Source organism: Triturus cristatus, chromosome 3_1 (genome assembly GCF_964204655.1).
Source record: "Triturus cristatus chromosome 3_1, aTriCri1.1, whole genome shotgun sequence".
Lineage (NCBI taxonomy): Eukaryota > Metazoa > Chordata > Amphibia > Caudata > Salamandridae > Triturus > Triturus cristatus.
The window spans coordinates 746,399,289-746,419,729 of NC_140583.1; the positions used below are offsets into that span (position 1 = coordinate 746,399,289).

General features: G+C 36.5%; 1 protein-coding gene across 2 annotated transcripts in view; it reads left to right on the forward strand.

Annotated features, from left to right (window-relative positions):
* The window catches only part of LOC146860908 (uncharacterized), an 850,962-nt gene that overhangs the window by 638,026 nt on the left and 192,495 nt on the right, over positions 1 to 20,441 (forward strand). For both annotated transcript variants that reach the window (XM_085644903.1, XM_085644904.1), the window contains 7 exons: positions 590 to 1,375; positions 4,918 to 5,235; positions 6,848 to 7,633; positions 11,176 to 11,493; positions 13,106 to 13,891; positions 17,434 to 17,751; positions 19,364 to 20,149. In XM_085644903.1, coding sequence (XP_085501029.1) covers positions 590 to 1,375; positions 4,918 to 5,235; positions 6,848 to 7,633; positions 11,176 to 11,493; positions 13,106 to 13,891; positions 17,434 to 17,751; positions 19,364 to 20,149 — 4,098 coding nt within the window. The remainder of the gene's footprint in view (positions 1 to 589; positions 1,376 to 4,917; positions 5,236 to 6,847; positions 7,634 to 11,175; positions 11,494 to 13,105; positions 13,892 to 17,433; positions 17,752 to 19,363; positions 20,150 to 20,441) is intronic.

The window sequence follows — 20,441 nt, forward strand, 5'->3', positions numbered from 1 at the left end:
TGAGAAAATGCAAAATGTAATGGTAATCATTGTTTATACATGCTCATGAAATAATGTACTCCCATTCAGATCTGTTAAGTCCTGATTGTAAGTTCTCTAATTTACTTGATTACACATGCTTACAAGTAAATACACAGTTCAAGAATCACCAAACACATGATTCTTCCATGTTATCAAATATTCTATCCAACCTGGATACTCAGTTATATTCCATGTCACATCAAGAAAATCCCCAAGTGAAATTAATGTTTTCAAAGTACCTCGAGTGGAAAGGCATGTGTGTATACCTAGCAGACGTCAAGACTATTTATTTTCTTAGCTGAAGTGAAACAATATGTGACACATTTTAAAGTTGCATACTACCAGCCTCTCTGATTTATGCAGTGTATTCAAGCAATCATATACGCCTTGTCAGTTTAGGTGATGTTAGGAAAGATCTGAAGTAATAATGATTATTTCCATCCTTAATGAAGCATTGTTCGGTGTGGAGGCTACAAAAAGCTAGCAGATTTCATATTTTGTATTGTGCTATATGAATGTTGCATTATAAAATATTTGTGAAACAAGATCATTTTCTTCTCCTGAACAGAGCCTGCTTCAGAAGACTGTATTCTTGCACATGAAACTCTAACCTGGACACATTGGCTTGACACAACAAATCCGAAGACTGGGGATGGCGATATTGAGACAATGCCTAATATAATAGCTGCTGGGAATGAAGTTTGCAGTGCTCCAAGAGATGTTCAGTGCCGAGCTGAAGAGTACCCTGATACACCCATAATGGAACTTGGCCAAGAAGTGAAATGTGATAAATCACTTGGACTTACATGCTACAATAAAGAACAGCAAAATCCACCATGTTTAAACTTTCAAATTAGATTTTTATGTGCCAACTACAACTTTGAGCCATGTCAAACATCAACACATCCAACGTACACCCTATCTAGAATTACAGCAGTCACTGAAAGGGATATAGGCACCACAGCCAGCACGTCTTCATCTGCATCCTCTTCAAGAAGCATTCCATCTTTATCAATGAGTACAGCTGTTCCTTCCTCTTCAAGATACACAGCTATTACCACCTCCTCTACAAAAACTATAAGTAGCACCTCGGCTACAAGCCCTATAGGCAGTAGACCATTCTCAAGAAAAACTGCTACTGCAGCATATACTCAAATGCCCATGAAGAGCACGCACTCAACATTAACTGCAAGTAGTTCACCTTCTGCAGCATCTACGTCAAGTACCCTCTCACCACCAATTACTAGAAGTATGCCATTGTCTACAAAGTCTACCACGAGTGTTCCCTCATCAAGAGTCTCAGCAACTATTCACCCAATTACATCTACTTATTTTGTTACTAGCCCATCAACTGGTGAGAATCCTTATTTTCCCTCTGTTTTTCTCTTGAGAGTGTTATGCTTCCCATAATTCCTTAAACTGCAAATTACTGTTTGTTTTTAAACAATTCCCTTATTATCCCATCAGAATTTCCTTTTCAAAGCATGATGTATGTGTCAACCCCCATGTCTAAATATATTTCCAGCTGTGCGAGCCTACCATTTTCAGATAACATTTAGAAAAATTGGTATTTTTCATCATGTGTAACGTATTCCGCCTTTAAATTGGAAGAGCTAGTTCTATCACAGAAAATAGACACAACTTTTACTACTCCTGCAGTTTAAGATCATCTCCAGGGTCACTTGTTTCTTTTTTCTAATTCATGTACATGATTCTCTTCAGGAGTGTACTTTTCTAGTCAATACACTTCAGGAAATGTACAATTTTCAATAAGAGTCTATTCATAATGTCTAGAAACTTCTTCTACTTGTGCTGTGCCAGCTACAATTCAGGACACAGTACTGTAAATCGTTCCTGCAAATTGATTTGAAATTTGTTAATGGCCCTCAGTAAACTAATGTACACACCCCATATATTTCTGAAAGCCTGTACATCCCAAAAGGCTACATTAAATGGGGACCAGCAGTGCTATTCTAGCAGTATATTTTGCACCATGCATTCAGTTTGCTAGAGCATAGAACACTACTTCTAGATTGATTTCGACAAGGGCTCTGACTATCATGTGCTGTGTATTGTTTTCTTATGGGAATAGTCCTTTCTCTGCCGCAGATATGTAACTATTATTGGTACGGTGAAAAATCCTGAGGGAAATGATATTGAGTAGATTCTCGTCAGAACTATCTAGCTTGTTAGCCAACACATATATAGAATTTATTGTAGAAGGAGACTGGTAACCTCGTTTACAAACAACATCAAATAATTAAAGATGTATAAGTCCTCACTGCATCTCTTTCACTAATGTATGTAAATATTACCATCAGGGGAGGTATGTATACTGGGGCTTACATTTTCTGCCAGAGGAGGTGATAGCTGCTTTCATCATTTCACAGTTAGTGAAGGAGTTACAGCGTAGCTTGAGCTGTAAAATTCTGAATATAGTTTGATTCTAGTATATAAAGTTTACTTATAATTCCCTAAAGAAAATCTGTGATGAAAAAAACAATCTTGAAAGTCTGAAAATGCTATTAATGATGTAATTCTAAAACTCAAACAAACTCCTATTTGCATTGAAGCAGGATTATTGGTCCCTTCAGAATGAGGGTGAAAATTTGTTTTTAATCTTTACTGATAGATGACTACAACATTATTGTTGCCTTGGTATTTACTTTCTTGAGTAGTCGGGAGAGATAGCCTGTCTTTCGGTCAAATCTATCAATAAACTGCTGATAAAAATGATTCAGGCCTAGAAAAGTTTGCATTTTATTTATTGGCTTAAAGCAAGGCTATTCGTGAGGAGCAGTAACCTTTTTTAGGATCCAATGAGAGTCCAGTGGAACTCAGATTTACCTAAGATGCTCTATGTTTTCCTTTTAGATTCACAATTATTTGTTTCACAAGACATATGATGTTGTCTAACTCTAGACAGTAAGGTTATCACATGTTCTCTGCAACATCTCAGGGTGTCCAAGCATATCAATATGTGATCTGTGTGTACCACTGGGCATACATTTAGAATATCAAAGAAGACACTTTTGATATATTTTGTATAGTTGCAAAAGGGGTCTAGATCGCAATTTTCAACTCATTGCTTTCCTTGACATGGGCCAGATGGGAAGCCTGTGGGGGCCAAACTTGGTGACAACAGAAGCTCCATAAAAGGATCCAGAAAATCTCAAATAAGCGGCAGTGGATACTGGTCATTAATTATAACATTATCAAGACAACAATAGATAATATTAGGATTATATTGCTTGTTAGCCAACGCATTTCTAGATTTTATTGTACAAGGACACATAGAAACTCATTTACAAGGAAAACCAAATTAACCTCACTGCATCTCCTTCAGTATTCAGTAGAAAAATTAACATCAAGGGAAATACATATACTGGGGCCAATGGTTTTTGCCAAAAGATTTGTTACCCACATTCATCTTTCACAGTTAGTGAAGTAGTTAGAGTATGTTTTCCAGTGTTCGAGCTGCAAACTTCTGAATATATTTTCATTTCTGTGTATAAAGTTTGAAAAGAATTCCCTTAACAAAATCTGTGATGAGAAAAAAACACTTGAAAGTCTGAAGTTGCTGCACATGCTGTAATCCTGAAACTCAAACAAACTTCGATTTGCGATATTTTTGGTCCCTACAGAATGAGGGTGAAGATGAGTTTTCAATATTTACTCATAGATGAGTACAACATCTACATTGCCTACTTATTCAGAATATATCATTAATTTAAAGGCAGTTATCTGAACGTAAACATACAATTTTGTTCATATCTTTGCTGTCATTCTGTGTCTTTGTTGAAAACTCAAAAGATAAACAGGTCATAAATAACAATCCCTCAATTATTTCATAACAAATAAAAGATGACTTGTTCACATTTTTTAAAGTATTTTCTTTAAATGAAAGGTCTAGCATATCAAGTTTTTCTGAGCACTTTGTGATTCTCCAAGAAAACTATTTTTAATCTCTATTTATAGGGGAGAGGAGTTGGCCTAACGGCTAGGGCGGTCAACCTCGAATCTGGGGAACTGGGTTCAAGTCTCGTCAATGACGCTGAACATCCTGTGATTCTAGGCAAATCACATAATCTCCCTAACAAAACAAAAAAGTGAATGTGTCCTCATGTAATGCAACTGATGCTATGTAAATCGCTCTGATAACCAATTTTGGTCAAGTTTGCGCTATATAAAACTCTGTTAAGAAAAAAGAAATATAGAAAGTATGGATTAAGACAGTGTAGAATGGCGTTGTTTATACAAAACCTATACAGCACTGGGACATTTCATGCAGTGGCCTTGTTTATTTGGAAGGCATTCAAATTACGAAAGCCTACAAATGCCTGTAATAATGACTTTCACAAATTTTTAGTTGAATGCTGGTACTCCATTCAGTATTGTGTGTATGTTTTCATGGTCTTTTTTATCTTAATTCAGCGGGGATATATGTGAATTGATTCTATTTCTCTGGATTTCCAATCCCTTGGACAGCCTCTTTTTTATGTACTTTATTATCGTTGCTGCTGGTTCTTGAGTATCGTGTTGATAATCTTTTGACACACTTTTTAATTAGTTTTTGCATAAGATGTAATATGTTTTATCTATGTATATATTACTTTATTGTAATTTTTATGTTGTGCTTTCATGCTGGCAGAAATGTGGCAAATTAAAGATCTTTTGATTGATTGCTTGATTGTAGGGTCTGTTCTACAAGCCCATTTCATTTGTCCAGATCTACTTTTGTGAAGACTCTTTGCAGATTGACTGTAAAGAGTTAACTCATTCATGTACTTTGTTGGCTAAGAATGGCAGTAATGCAATGAGTACAGGGATTACAGATGACATTATACTGTTGAACAGTCAACTAATTCAGTTTACATTTCAATTCATATTAAACAGAGACACCAACTGCGCCCTGTGTCTATGTGCATGAAGTCTGTCATTGGTCAGAGTGGTATGATGAAACAAATCCAGCCGATGGTCGTGGCGACTTTGAGACACTTGAAAATTTAAGAGCAAAAGGAAAAACTATATGCAAGGATCCAAGAGAAGTTGAATGCAGAGCAGAAAAGTATCAGGATACACCTTTAGAATACCTTGGTCAGATTGTACAATGTAATACATCTGGCTTTGTTTGTCACAATACGGATCAGAGTCCACCAGTCTGCTTCAACTATCAAGCTAGATTCAAATGCTGCTCATATGAGGCATGTGAGGGTAAGACATAAATTGGTTTCTACTTCCAATCGTCACTTTTCTGACTCTTTTTATTAACTGTTCTTTACCTAGACACAAAATGTTAGTAATTATTTGCAGTTTTTACAGATTATATTGTATATCACCATAATATGGCTTCAGGGTTTTTGGAATTATTTGGTTTAGAAAGTGGCCTCTTATCATATTATTCTTGGAGCAGTCTGTAGAGCAATACTGTCCTTGTGAAGTATGTCTAGATCTCCAAACACCTAAAAGTGACAGTACAAGATGATTCTTTTGTATCTGTATTTGCCAGGAGAGGAACATGATGATGTAAAAATCAATACGTTACACTTTCTTTGGAGTAATAAATTCTTTTCCCATCCTTACCAGACTGCTCAGTAGCCCATCACTATCAAACCTATTTCTCCTGAGATTTGAACACCTTGAGTCCCAAAATTGTAAAGGGACAACATAGACTTGGAGATCAAGTAAAAGAAGTACACATTACTGCTGACTTGTAGAATACTCAAAAACAATATACTACCTATCATTCTATCCTCCTCAATAATGGTAGAAAAATGAAAGCGTACAACATTCAGGTCAATCCTATCACCAATGGCTGTACACAAATATCTAGTGAGTCAGTTTTTCTCATTGTAAAAACAACTTCTAGTTTCACACGATTTGATTAGACAACACATGGGAAGCTAAGAACTCAAATTTACAAAGGAGCATTCCGCAGTCTCTCAGCACATGCAAACATGCACCCAGGTAATTGACGTTCACACCATTCAATCTAATGAGTGTTTTCTAGAGGCACACTTCGTATCAGCAGCCATTCAGAGTGTAGGGATTGCTAATCTCACCCCAAGGCATTCTACATGTCTTCTATATTAAGCTGTAATAGAGACACCAAGAATCACTCTCACATTCCCCTATTATTACACGTCATCACACATGTGCTGCTCAAGAGCTCCAAGGAGAATCTCTTTTTTCACCGGACTGAGCACTTTTCTACGAGGAGCAAAACCATCTTAAGAGTGAGAAAATGCAAAATGTAATGGTAATCATTGTTTATACATGCTCATGAAATAATGTACTCCCATTCAGATCTGTTAAGTCCTGATTGTAAGTTCTCTAATTTACTTGATTACACATGCTTACAAGTAAATACACAGTTCAAGAATCACCAAACACATGATTCTTCCATGTTATCAAATATTCTATCCAACCTGGATACTCAGTTATATTCCATGTCACATCAAGAAAATCCCCAAGTGAAATTAATGTTTTCAAAGTACCTCGAGTCAAAAGGCATGTGTGTATACCTAGCAGACGTCAAGACTATTTATTTTCTTAGCTGAAGTGAAACAATATGTGACACATTTTAAAGTTGCATACTACCAGCCTCTCTGATTTATGCAGTGTATTCAAGCAATCATATACGCCTTGTCAGTTTAGGTGATGTTAGGAAAGATCTGAAGTAATAATGATTATTTCCATCCTTAATGAAGCATTGTTCGGTGTGGAGGCTACAAAAAGCTAGCAGATTTCATATTTTGTATTGTGCTATATGAATGTTGCATTATAAAATATTTGTGAAACAAGATCATTTTCTTCTCCTGAACAGAGCCTGCTTCAGAAGACTGTATTCTTGCACATGAAACTCTAACCTGGACACATTGGCTTGACACAACAAATCCGAAGACTGGGGATGGCGATATTGAGACAATGCCTAATATAATAGCTGGTGGGAATGAAGTTTGCAGTGCTCCAAGAGATGTTCAGTGCCGAGCTGAAGAGTACCCTGATACACCCATAATGGAACTTGGCCAAGAAGTGAAATGTGATAAATCACTTGGACTTACATGCTACAATAAAGAACAGCAAAATCCACCATGTTTAAACTTTCAAATTAGATTTTTATGTGCCAACTACAACTTTGAGCCATGTCAAACATCAACACATCCAACGTACACCCTATCTAGAATTACAGCAGTCACTGAAAGGGATATAGGCACCACAGCCAGCACGTCTTCATCTGCATCCTCTTCAAGAAGCATTCCATCTTTATCAATGAGTACAGCTGTTCCTTCCTCTTCAAGATACACAGCTATTACCACCTCCTCTACAAAAACTATAAGTAGCACCTCGGCTACAAGCCCTATAGGCAGTAGTCCATTCTCAAGAAAAACTGCTACTGCAGCATATACTCAAATGCCCATGAAGAGCACGCACTCAACATTAACTGCAAGTAGTTCACCTTCTGCAGCATCTACGTCAAGTACCCTCTCACCACCAATTACTAGAAGTATGCCATTGTCTACAAAGTCTACCACGAGTGTTCCCTCATCAAGAGTCTCAGCAACTATTCACCCAATTACATCTACTTATTTTGTTACTAGCCCATCAACTGGTGAGAATCCTTATTTTCCCTCTGTTTTTCTCTTGAGAGTGTTATGCTTCCCATAATTCCTTAAACTACAAATTACTGTTTGTTTTTAAACAATTCCCTTATTATCCCATCAGAATTTCCTTTTCAAAGCATGATGTATGTGTCAACCCCCATGTCTAAAAATATTTCCAGCTGTGCGAGTCTACCATTTTCAGATAACATTTAGAAAAATTGGTATTTTTCATCATGTGTAACGTATTCCGCCTTTAAATTGGAAGAGCTAGTTCTATCACAGAAAATAGACACAACTTTTACTACTCCTGCAGTTTAAGATCATCTCCAGGGTCACTTGTTTCTTTTTTCTAATTCATGTACATGCTTCTCTTCAGGAGTGTACTTTTCTAGTCAATACACTTCAGGAAATGTACAATTTTCAATAAGAGTCTATTCATAATGTCTAGAAACTTCTTCTACTTGTGCTGTGCCAGCTACAATTCAGGACACAGTACTGTAAATCGTTCCTGCAAATTGATTTGAAATTTGTTAATGGCCCTCAGTAAACTAATGTACACACCCCATATATTTCTGAAAGCCTGTACATCCCAAAAGGCTACATTAAATGGGGACCAGCAGTGCTATTCTAGCAGTATATTTTGCACCATGCATTCAGTTTGCTAGAGCATAGAACACTACTTCTAGATTGATTTCGACAAGGGCTCTGACTATCATGTGCTGTGTATTGTTTTCTTATGGGAATAGTCCTTTCTCTGCCGCAGATATGTAACTATTATTGGTACGGTGAAAAATCCTGAGGGAAATGATGTTGAGTAGATTCTCGTCAGAACTATCTAGCTTGTTAGCCAACACATATATAGAATTTATTGTAGAAGGAGACTGGTAACCTCGTTTACAAACAACATCAAATAATTAAAGATGTATAAGTCCTCACTGCATCTCTTTCACTAATGTATGTAAATATTACCATCAGGGGAGGTATGTATACTGGGGCTTACATTTTCTGCCAGAGGAGGTGATAGCTGCTTTCATCATTTCACAGTTAGTGAAGGAGTTACAGCGTAGCTTGAGCTGTAAAATTCTGAATATAGTTTGATTCTAGTATATAAAGTTTACTTATAATTCCCTAAAGAAAATCTGTGATGAAAAAAACAATCTTGAAAGTCTGAAAATGCTATTAATGATGTAATTCTAAAACTCAAACAAACTCCTATTTGCATTGAAGCAGGATTATTGGTCCCTTCAGAATGAGGGTGAAAATTTGTTTTTAATCTTTACTGATAGATGACTACAACATTATTGTTGCCTTGGTATTTACTTTCTTGAGTAGTCGGGAGAGATAGCCTGTCTTTCGGTCAAATCTATCAATAAACTGCTGATAAAAATGAGGCAGGCCTAGAAAAGTTTGCATTTTATTTATTGGCTTAAAGCAAGGCTATTCATGAGGAGCAGTAACCGTTTTTAGGATCCAATGAGAGTCCAGTGGAACTCAGATTTACCTAAGATGCTCTATGTTTTCCTTTTAGATTCACAATTATTTGTTTCACAAGACATATGATGTTGTCTAACTCTAGACAGTAAGGTTATCACATGTTCTCTGCAACATCTCAGGGTGTCCAAGCATATCAATATGTGATCTGTGTGTACCACTGGGCATACATTTAGAATATCAAAGAAGACACTTTTGATATATTTTGTATAGTTGCAAAAGGGGTCTAGATCGCAATTTTCAACTCATTGCTTTCCTTGACATGGGCCAGATGGGAAGCCTGTGGGGGCCAAACTTGGTGACAACAGAAGCTCCATAAAAGGATCCAGAAAATCTCAAATAAGCGGCAGTGGATACTGGTCATTAATTATAACATTATCAAGACAACAATAGATAATATTAGGATTATATTACTTGTTAGCCAACGCATTTCTAGATTTTATTGTACAAGGACACATAGAAACTCATTTACAAGGAAAACCAAATTAACCTCACTGCATCTCCTTCAGTATTCAGTAGAAAAATTAACATCAAGGGAAATACATATACTGGGGCCAATGGTTTTTGCCAAAAGATTTGTTACCCACATTCATCTTTCACAGTTAGTGAAGTAGTTAGAGTATGTTTTCCAGTGTTCGAGCTGCAAACTTCTGAATATATTTTCATTTCTGTGTATAAAGTTTGAAAAGAATTCCCTTAACAAAATCTGTGATGAGAAAAAAACACTTGAAAGTCTGAAGTTGCTGCACATGCTGTAATCCTGAAACTCAAACAAACTTCGATTTGCGATATTTTTGGTCCCTACAGAATGAGGGTGAAGATGAGTTTTCAATATTTACTCATAGATGAGTACAACATCTACATTGCCTACTTATTCAGAATATATCATTAATTTAAAGGCAGTTATCTGAACGTAAACATACAATTTTGTTCATATCTTTGCTGTCATTCTGTGTCTTTGTTGAAAACTCAAAAGATAAACAGGTCATAAATAACAATCCCTCAATTATTTCATAACAAATAAAAGATGACTTGTTCACATTTTTTAAAGTATTTTCTTTAAATGAAAGGTCTAGCATATCAAGTTTTTCTGAGCACTTTGTGATTCTCCAAGAAAACTATTTTTAATCTCTATTTATAGGGGAGAGGAGTTGGCCTAACGGCTAGGGCGGTCAACCTCGAATCTGGGGAACTGGGTTCAAGTCTCGTCAATGACGCTGAACATCCTGTGATTCTAGGCAAATCACATAATCTCCCTAACAAAACAAAAAAGTGAATGTGTCCTCATGTAATGCAACTGATGCTATGTAAATCGCTCTGATAACCAATTTTGGTCAAGTTTGCGCTATATAAAACTCTGTTAAGAAAAAAGAAATATAGAAAGTATGGATTAAGACAGTGTAGAATGGCGTTGTTTATACAAAACCTATACAGCACTGGGACATTTCATGCAGTGGCCTTGTTTATTTGGAAGGCATTCAAATTACGAAAGCCTACAAATGCCTGTAATAATGACTTTCACAAATTTTTAGTTGAATGCTGGTACTCCATTCAGCATTGTGTGTATGTTTTCATGGTCTTTTTTATCTTAATTCAGCGGGGATATATGTGAATTGATTCTATTTCTCTGGATTTCCAATCCCTTGGACAGCTACTTTTTTATGTACTTTATTATCGTTGCTGCTGGTTCTTGAGTATCGTGTTGATAATCTTTTGACACACTTTTTAATTAGTTTTTGCATAAGATGTAATATGTTTTATCTATGTATATATTACTTTATTGTAATTTTTATGTTGTGCTTTCATGCTGGCAGAAATGTGGCAAATTAAAGATCTTTTGATTGATTGCTTGATTGTAGGGTCTGTTCTACAAGCCCATTTCATTTGTCCAGATCTACTTTTGTGAAGACTCTTTGCAGATTGACTGTAAAGAGTTAACTCATTCATGTACTTTGTTGGCTAAGAATGGCAGTAATGCAATGAGTACAGGGATTACAGATGACATTATACTGTTGAACAGTCAACTAATTCAGTTTACATTTCAATTCATATTAAACAGAGACACCAACTGCGCCCTGTGTCTATGTGCATGAAGTCTGTCATTGGTCAGAGTGGTATGATGAAACAAATCCAGCCGATGGTCGTGGCGACTTTGAGACACTTGAAAATTTAAGAGCAAAAGGAAAAACTATATGCAAGGATCCAAGAGAAGTTGAATGCAGAGCAGAAAAGTATCAGGATACACCTTTAGAATACCTTGGTCAGATTGTACAATGTAATACATCTGGCTTTGTTTGTCACAATACGGATCAGAGTCCACCAGTCTGCTTCAACTATCAAGCTAGATTCAAATGCTGCTCATATGAGGCATGTGAGGGTAAGACATAAATTGGTTTCTACTTCCAATCGTCACTTTTCTGACTCTTTTTATTAACTGTTCTTTACCTAGACACAAAATGTTAGTAATTATTTGCAGTTTTTACAGATTATATTGTATATCACCATAATATGGCTTCAGGGTTTTTGGAATTATTTGGTTTAGAAAGTGGCCTCTTATCATATTATTCTTGGAGCAGTCTGTAGAGCAATACTGTCCTTGTGAAGTATGTCTAGATCTCCAAACACCTAAAAGTGACAGTACAAGATGATTCTTTTGTTTCTGTATTTGCCAGGAGAGGAACATGATGATGTAAAAATCAATACGTTACACTTTCTTTGGAGTAATAAATTCTTTTCCCATCCTTACCAGACTGCTCAGTAGCCCATCACTATCAAACCTATTTCTCCTGAGATTTGAACACCTTGAGTCCCAAAATTGTAAAGGGACAACATAGACTTGGAGATCAAGTAAAAGAAGTACACATTACTGCTGACTTGTAGAATACTCAAAAACAATATACTACCTATCATTCTATCCTCCTCGATAATGGTAGAAAAATGAAAGCGTACAACATTCAGGTCAATCCTATCACCAATGGCTGTACACAAATATCTAGTGAGTCAGTTTTTCTCATTGTAAAAACAACTTCTAGTTTCACACGATTTGATTAGACAACACATGGGAAGCTAAGAACTCAAATTTACAAAGGAGCATTCCGCAGTCTCTCAGCACATGCAAACATGCACCCAGGTAATTGACGTTCACACCATTCAATCTAATGAGTGTTTTCTAGAGGCACACTTCGTATCAGCAGCCATTCAGAGTGTAGGGATTGCTAATCTCACCCCAAGGCATTCTACATGTCTTCTATATTAAGCTGTAATAGAGACACCAAGAATCACTCTCACATTCCCCTATTATTACACGTCATCACACATGTGCTGCTCAAGAGCTCCAAGGAGAATCTCTTTTTTCACCGGACTGAGCACTTTTCTACGAGGAGCAAAACCATCTTAAGAGTGAGAAAATGCAAAATGTAATGGTAATCATTGTTTATACATGCTCATGAAATAATGTACTCCCATTCAGATCTGTTAAGTCCTGATTGTAAGTTCTCTAATTTACTTGATTACACATGCTTACAAGTAAATACACAGTTCAAGAATCACCAAACACATGATTCTTCCATGTTATCAAATATTCTATCCAACCTGGATACTCAGTTATATTCCATGTCACATCAAGAAAATCCCCAAGTGAAATTAATGTTTTCAAAGTACCTCGAGTGGAAAGGCATGTGTGTATACCTAGCAGACGTCAAGACTATTTATTTTCTTAGCTGAAGTGAAACAATATGTGACACATTTTAAAGTTGCATACTACCAGCCTCTCTGATTTATGCAGTGTATTCAAGCAATCATATACGCCTTGTCAGTTTAGGTGATGTTAGGAAAGATCTGAAGTAATAATGATTATTTCCATCCTTAATGAAGCATTGTTCGGTGTGGAGGCTACAAAAAGCTAGCAGATTTCATATTTTGTATTGTGCTATATGAATGTTGCATTATAAAATATTTGTGAAACAAGATCATTTTCTTCTCCTGAACAGAGCCTGCTTCAGAAGACTGTATTCTTGCACATGAAACTCTAACCTGGACACATTGGCTTGACACAACAAATCCGAAGACTGGGGATGGCGATATTGAGACAATGCCTAATATAATAGCTGCTGGGAATGAAGTTTGCAGTGCTCCAAGAGATGTTCAGTGCCGAGCTGAAGAGTACCCTGATACACCCATAATGGAACTTGGCCAAGAAGTGAAATGTGATAAATCACTTGGACTTACATGCTACAATAAAGAACAGCAAAATCCACCATGTTTAAACTTTCAAATTAGATTTTTATGTGCCAACTACAACTTTGAGCCATGTCAAACATCAACACATCCAACGTACACCCTATCTAGAATTACAGCAGTCACTGAAAGGGATATAGGCACCACAGCCAGCACGTCTTCATCTGCATCCTCTTCAAGAAGCATTCCATCTTTATCAATGAGTACAGCTGTTCCTTCCTCTTCAAGATACACAGCTATTACCACCTCCTCTACAAAAACTATAAGTAGCACCTCGGCTACAAGCCCTATAGGCAGTAGTCCATTCTCAAGAAAAACTGCTACTGCAGCATATACTCAAATGCCCATGAAGAGCACGCACTCAACATTAACTGCAAGTAGTTCACCTTCTGCAGCATCTACGTCAAGTACCCTCTCACCACCAATTACTAGAAGTATGCCATTGTCTACAAAGTCTACCACGAGTGTTCCCTCATCAAGAGTCTCAGCAACTATTCACCCAATTACATCTACTTATTTTGTTACTAGCCCATCAACTGGTGAGAATCCTTATTTTCCCTCTGTTTTTCTCTTGAGAGTGTTATGCTTCCCATAATTCCTTAAACTGCAAATTACTGTTTGTTTTTAAACAATTCCCTTATTATCCCATCAGAATTTCCTTTTCAAAGCATGATGTATGTGTCAACCCCCATGTCTAAATATATTTCCAGCTGTGCGAGCCTACCATTTTCAGATAACATTTAGAAAAATTGGTATTTTTCATCATGTGTAACGTATTCCGCCTTTAAATTGGAAGAGCTAGTTCTATCACAGAAAATAGACACAAGTTTTACTACTCCTGCAGTTTAAGATCATCTCCAGGGTCACTTGTTTCTTTTTTCTAATTCATGTACATGCTTCTCTTCAGGAGTGTACTTTTCTAGTCAATACACTTCAGGAAATGTACAATTTTCAATAAGAGTCTATTCATAATGTCTATAAACTTCTTCTACTTGTGCTGTGCCAGCTACAATTCAGGACACAGTACTGTAAATCGTTCCTGCAAATTGATTTGAAATTTGTTAATGGCCCTCAGTAAACTAATGTACACACCCCATATATTTCTGAAAGCCTGTACATCCCAAAAGGCTACATTAAATGGGGACCAGCAGTGCTATTCTAGCAGTATATTTTGCACCATGCATTCAGTTTGCTAGAGCATAGAACACTACTTCTAGATTGATTTCGACAAGGGCTCTGACTATCATGTGCTGTGTATTGTTTTCTTATGGGAATAGTCCTTTCTCTGCCGCAGATATGTAACTATTATTGGTACGGTGAAAAATCCTGAGGGAAATGATATTGAGTAGATTCTCGTCAGAACTATCTAGCTTGTTAGCCAACACATATATAGAATTTATTGTAGAAGGAGACTGGTAACCTCGTTTACAAACAACATCAAATAATTAAAGATGTATAAGTCCTCACTGCATCTCTTTCACTAATGTATGTAAATATTACCATCAGGGGAGGTATGTATACTGGGGCTTACATTTTCTGCCAGAGGAGGTGATAGCTGCTTTCATCATTTCACAGTTAGTGAAGGAGTTACAGCGTAGCTTGAGCTGTAAAATTCTGAATATAGTTTGATTCTAGTATATAAAGTTTACTTATAATTCCCTAAAGAAAATCTGTGATGAAAAAAACAATCTTGAAAGTCTGAAAATGCTATTAATGATGTAATTCTAAAACTCAAACAAACTCCTATTTGCATTGAAGCAGGATTATTGGTCCCTTCAGAATGAGGGTGAAAATGTGTTTTTAATCTTTACTGATAGATGACTACAACATTATTGTTGCCTTGGTATTTACTTTCTTGAGTAGTCGGGAGAGATAGCCTGTCTTTCGGTCAAATCTATCAATAAACTGCTGATAAAAATGAGGCAGGCCTAGAAAAGTTTGCATTTTATTTATTGGCTTAAGGCAAGGCTATTCGTGAGGAGCAGTAACCTTTTTTAGGATCCAATGAGAGTCCAGTGGAACTCAGATTTACCTAAGATGCTCTATGTTTTCCTTTTAGATTCACAATTATTTGTTTCACAAGACATATGATGTTGTCTAACTCTAGACAGTAAGGTTATCACATGTTCTCTGCAACATCTCAGGGTGTCCAAGCATATCAATATGTGATCTGTGTGTACCACTGGGCATACATTTAGAATATCAAAGAAGACACTTTTGATATATTTTGTATAGTTGCAAAAGGGGTCTAGATCGCAATTTTCAACTCATTGCTTTCCTTGACATGGGCCAGATGGGAAGCCTGTGGGGGCCAAACTTGGTGACAACAGAAGCTCCATAAAAGGATCCAGAAAATCTCAAATAAGCGGCAGTGGATACTGGTCATTAATTATAACATTATCAAGACAACAATAGATAATATTAGGATTATATTGCTTGTTAGCCAACGCATTTCTAGATTTTATTGTACAAGGACACATAGAAACTCATTTACAAGGAAAACCAAATTAACCTCACTGCATCTCCTTCAGTATTCAGTAGAAAAATTAACATCAAGGGAAATACATATACTGGGGCCAATGGTTTTTGCCAAAAGATTTGTTACCCACATTCATCTTTCACAGTTAGTGAAGTAGTTAGAGTATGTTTTCCAGTGTTCGAGCTGCAAACTTCTGAATATATTTTCATTTCTGTGTATAAAGTTTGAAAAGAATTCCCTTAACAAAATCTGTGATGAGAAAAAAACACTTGAAAGTCTGAAGTTGCTGCACATGCTGTAATCCTGAAACTCAAACAAACTTCGATTTGCGATATTTTTGGTCCCTACAGAATGAGGGTGAAGATGAGTTTTCAATATTTACTCATAGATGAGTACAACATCTACATTGCCTACTTATTCAGAATATATCATTAATTTAAAGGCAGTTATCTGAACGTAAACATACAATTTTGTTCATATCTTTGCTGTCATTCTGTGTCTTTGTTGAAAACTCAAAAGATAAACAGGTCATAAATAACAATCCCTCAATTATTTCATAACAAATAAAAGATGACTTGTTCACATTTTTTAAAGTATTTTCTTTAAATGAAAGGTCTAGCATATCAAGTTTTTCTGAGCACTTTGTGATTCTCCAAGAAAACTATTTTTAATCTCTATTTATAGGGGAGAGGAGTTGGCCTAACGGCTAGGGCGGTCAACCTCGAATCTGGGGAACTGGGTTCAAGCCTCGTCAATGACGCTGAACATCCTGTGATTCTAGGCAAATCACATAATCTCCCTAACAAAACAAAAAAGTGAATGTGTCCTCATGTAATGCAACTGATGCTATGTAAATCGCTCTGATAACCAATTTTGGTCAAGTTTGCGCTATATAAAACTCTGTTAAGAAAAAAGAAATATAGAAAGTATGGATTAAGACAGTGTAGAATGGCGTTGTTTATACAAAACCTATACAGCACTGGGACATTTCATGCAGTGGCCTTGTTTATTTGGAAGGCATTCAAATTACGAAAGCCTACAAATGCCTGTAATAATGATTTTCACAAATTTTTAGTTGAATGCTGGTACTCCATTCAGTATTGTGTGTATGTTTTCATGGTCTTTTTTATCTTAATTCAGCGGGGATATATGTGAATTGATTCTATTTCTCTGGATTTCCAATCTCTTGGACAGCTACTTTTTTATGTACTTTATTATCGTTGCTGCTGGTTCTTGAGTATCGTGTTGATAATCTTTTGACACACTTTTTAATTAGTTTTTGCATAAGATGTAATATGTTTTATCTATGTATATATTACTTTATTGTAATTTTTATGTTGTGCTTTCATGCTGGCAGAAATGTGGCAAATTAAAGATCTTTTGATTGATTGCTTGATTGTAGGGTCTGTTCTACAAGCCCATTTCATTTGTCCAGATCTACTTTTGTGAAGACTCTTTGCAGATTGACTGTAAAGAGTTAACTCATTCATGTACTTTGTTGGCTAAGAATGGCAGTAATGCAATGAGTACAGGGATTACAGATGACATTATACTGTTGAACAGTCAACTAATTCAGTTTACATTTCAATTCATATTAAACAGAGACACCAACTGCGCCCTGTGTCTATGTGCATGAAGTCTGTCATTGGTCAGAGTGGTATGATGAAACAAATCCAGCCGATGGTCGTGGCGACTTTGAGACACTTGAAAATTTAAGAGCAAAAGGAAAAACTATATGCAAGGATCCAAGAGAAGTTGAATGCAGAGCAGAAAAGTATCAGGATACACCTTTAGAATACCTTGGTCAGATTGTACAATGTAATACATCTGGCTTTGTTTGTCACAATACGGATCAGAGTCCACCAGTCTGCTTCAACTATCAAGCTAGATTCAAATGCTGCTCATATGAGGCATGTGAGGGTAAGACATAAATTGGTTTCTACTTCCAATCGTCACTTTTCTGACTCTTTTTATTAACTGTTCTTTACCTAGACACAAAATGTTAGTAATTATTTGCAGTTTTTACAGATTATATTGTATATCACCATAATATGGCTTCAGGGTTTTTGGAATTATTTGGTTTAGAAAGTGGCCTCTTATCATATTATTCTTGGAGCAGTCTGTAGAGCAATACTGTCCTTGTGAAGTATGTCTAGATCTCCAAACACCTAAAAGTGACAGTACAAGATGATTCTTTTGTTTCTGTATTTGCCAGGAGAGGAACATGATGATGTAAAAATCAATACGTTACACTTTCTTTGGAGTAATAAATTATTTTCCCATCCTTACCAGACTGCTCAGTAGCCCATCACTATCAAACCTATTTCTCCTGAGATTTGAACACCTTGAGTCCCAAAATTGTAAAGGGACAACATAGACTTGGAGATCAAGTAAAAGAAGTACACATTACTGCTGACTTGTAGAATACTCAAAAACAATATACTACCTATCATTCTATCCTCCTCAATAATGGTAGAAAAATGAAAGCGTACAACATTCAGGTCAATCCTATCACCAATGGCTGTACACAAATATCTAGTAAGTCAGTTTTTCTCATTGTAAAAACAACTTCTAGTTTCACACGATTTGATTAGACAACACATGGGAAGCTAAGAACTCAAATTTACAAAGGAGCATTCCGCAGTCTCTCAGCACATGCAAACATGCACCCAGGTAATTGACGTTCACACCATTCAATCTAATGAGTGTTTTCTAGAGGCACACTTCGTATCAGCAGCCATTCAGAGTGTAGGGATTGCTAATCTCACCCCAAGGCATTCTACATGTCTTCTATATTAAGCTGTAATAGAGACACCAAGAATCACTCTCACATTCCCCTATTATTACACGTCATCACACATGTGCTGCTCAAGAGCTCCAAGGAGAATCTCTTTTTTCACCGGACTGAGCACTTTTCTACGAGGAGCAAAACCATCTTAAGAGTGAGAAAATGCAAAATGTAATGGTAATCATTGTTTATACATGCTCATGAAATAATGTACTCCCATTCAGATCTGTTAAGTCCTGATTGTAAGTTCTCTAATTTACTTGATTACACATGCTTACAAGTAAATACACAGTTCAAGAATCACCAAACACATGATTCTTCCATGTTATCAAATATTCTATCCAACCTGGATACTCAGTTATATTCCATGTCACATCAAGAAAATCCCCAAGTGAAATTAATGTTTTCAAAGTACCTCGAGTGGAAAGGCATGTGTGTATACCTAGCAGACGTCAAGACTATTTATTTTCTTAGCTGAAGTGAAACAATATGTGACACATTTTAAAGTTGCATACTACCAGCCTCTCTGATTTATGCAGTGTATTCAAGCAATCATATACGCCTTGTCAGTTTAGGTGATGTTAGGAAAGATCTGAAGTAATAATGATTATTTCCATCCTTAATGAAGCATTGTTCGGTGTGGAGGCTACAAAAAGCTAGCAGATTTCATATTTTGTATTGTGCTATATGAATGTTGCATTATAAAATATTTGTGAAACAAGATCATTTTCTTCTCCTGAACAGAGCCTGCTTCAGAAGACTGTATTCTTGCACATGAAACTCTAACCTGGACACATTGGCTTGACACAACAAATCCGAAGACTGGGGATGGCGATATTGAGACAATGCCTAATATAATAGCTGCTGGGAATGAAGTTTGCAGTGCTCCAAGAGATGTTCAGTGCCGAGCTGAAGAGTACCCTGATACACCCATAATGGAACTTGGCCAAGAAGTGAAATGTGATAAATCACTTGGACTTACATGCTACAATAAAGAACAGCAAAATCCACCATGTTTAAACTTTCAAATTAGATTTTTATGTGCCAACTACAACTTTGAGCCATGTCAAACATCAACACATCCAACGTACACCCTATCTAGAATTACAGCAGTCACTGAAAGGGATATAGGCACCACAGCCAGCACGTCTTCATCTGCATCCTCTTCAAGAAGCATTCCATCTTTATCAATGAGTACAGCTGTTCCTTCCTCTTCAAGATACACAGCTATTACCACCTCCTCTACAAAAACTATAAGTAGCACCTCGGCTACAAGCCCTATAGGCAGTAGTCCATTCTCAAGAAAAACTGCTACTGCAGCATATACTCAAATGCCCATGAAGAGCACGCACTCAACATTAACTGCAAGTAGTTCACCTTCTGCAGCATCTACGTCAAGTACCCTCTCACCACCAATTACTAGAAGTATGCCATTGTCTACAAAGTCTACCACGAGTGTTCCCTCATCAAGAGTCTCAGCAACTATTCACCCAATTACATCTACTTATTTTGTTACTAGCCCATCAACTGGTGAGAATCCTTATTTTCCCTCTGTTTTTCTCTTGAGAGTGTTATGCTTCCCATAATTCCTTAAACTGCAAATTACTGTTTGTTTTTAAACAATTCCCTTATTATCCCATCAGAATTTCCTTTTCAAAGCATGATGTATGTGTCAACCCCCATGTCTAAATATATTTCCAGCTGTGCGAGCCTACCATTTTCAGATAACATTTAGAAAAATTGGTATTTTTCATCATGTGTAACGTATTCCGCCTTTAAATTGGAAGAGCTAGTTCTATCACAGAAAATAGACACAACTTTT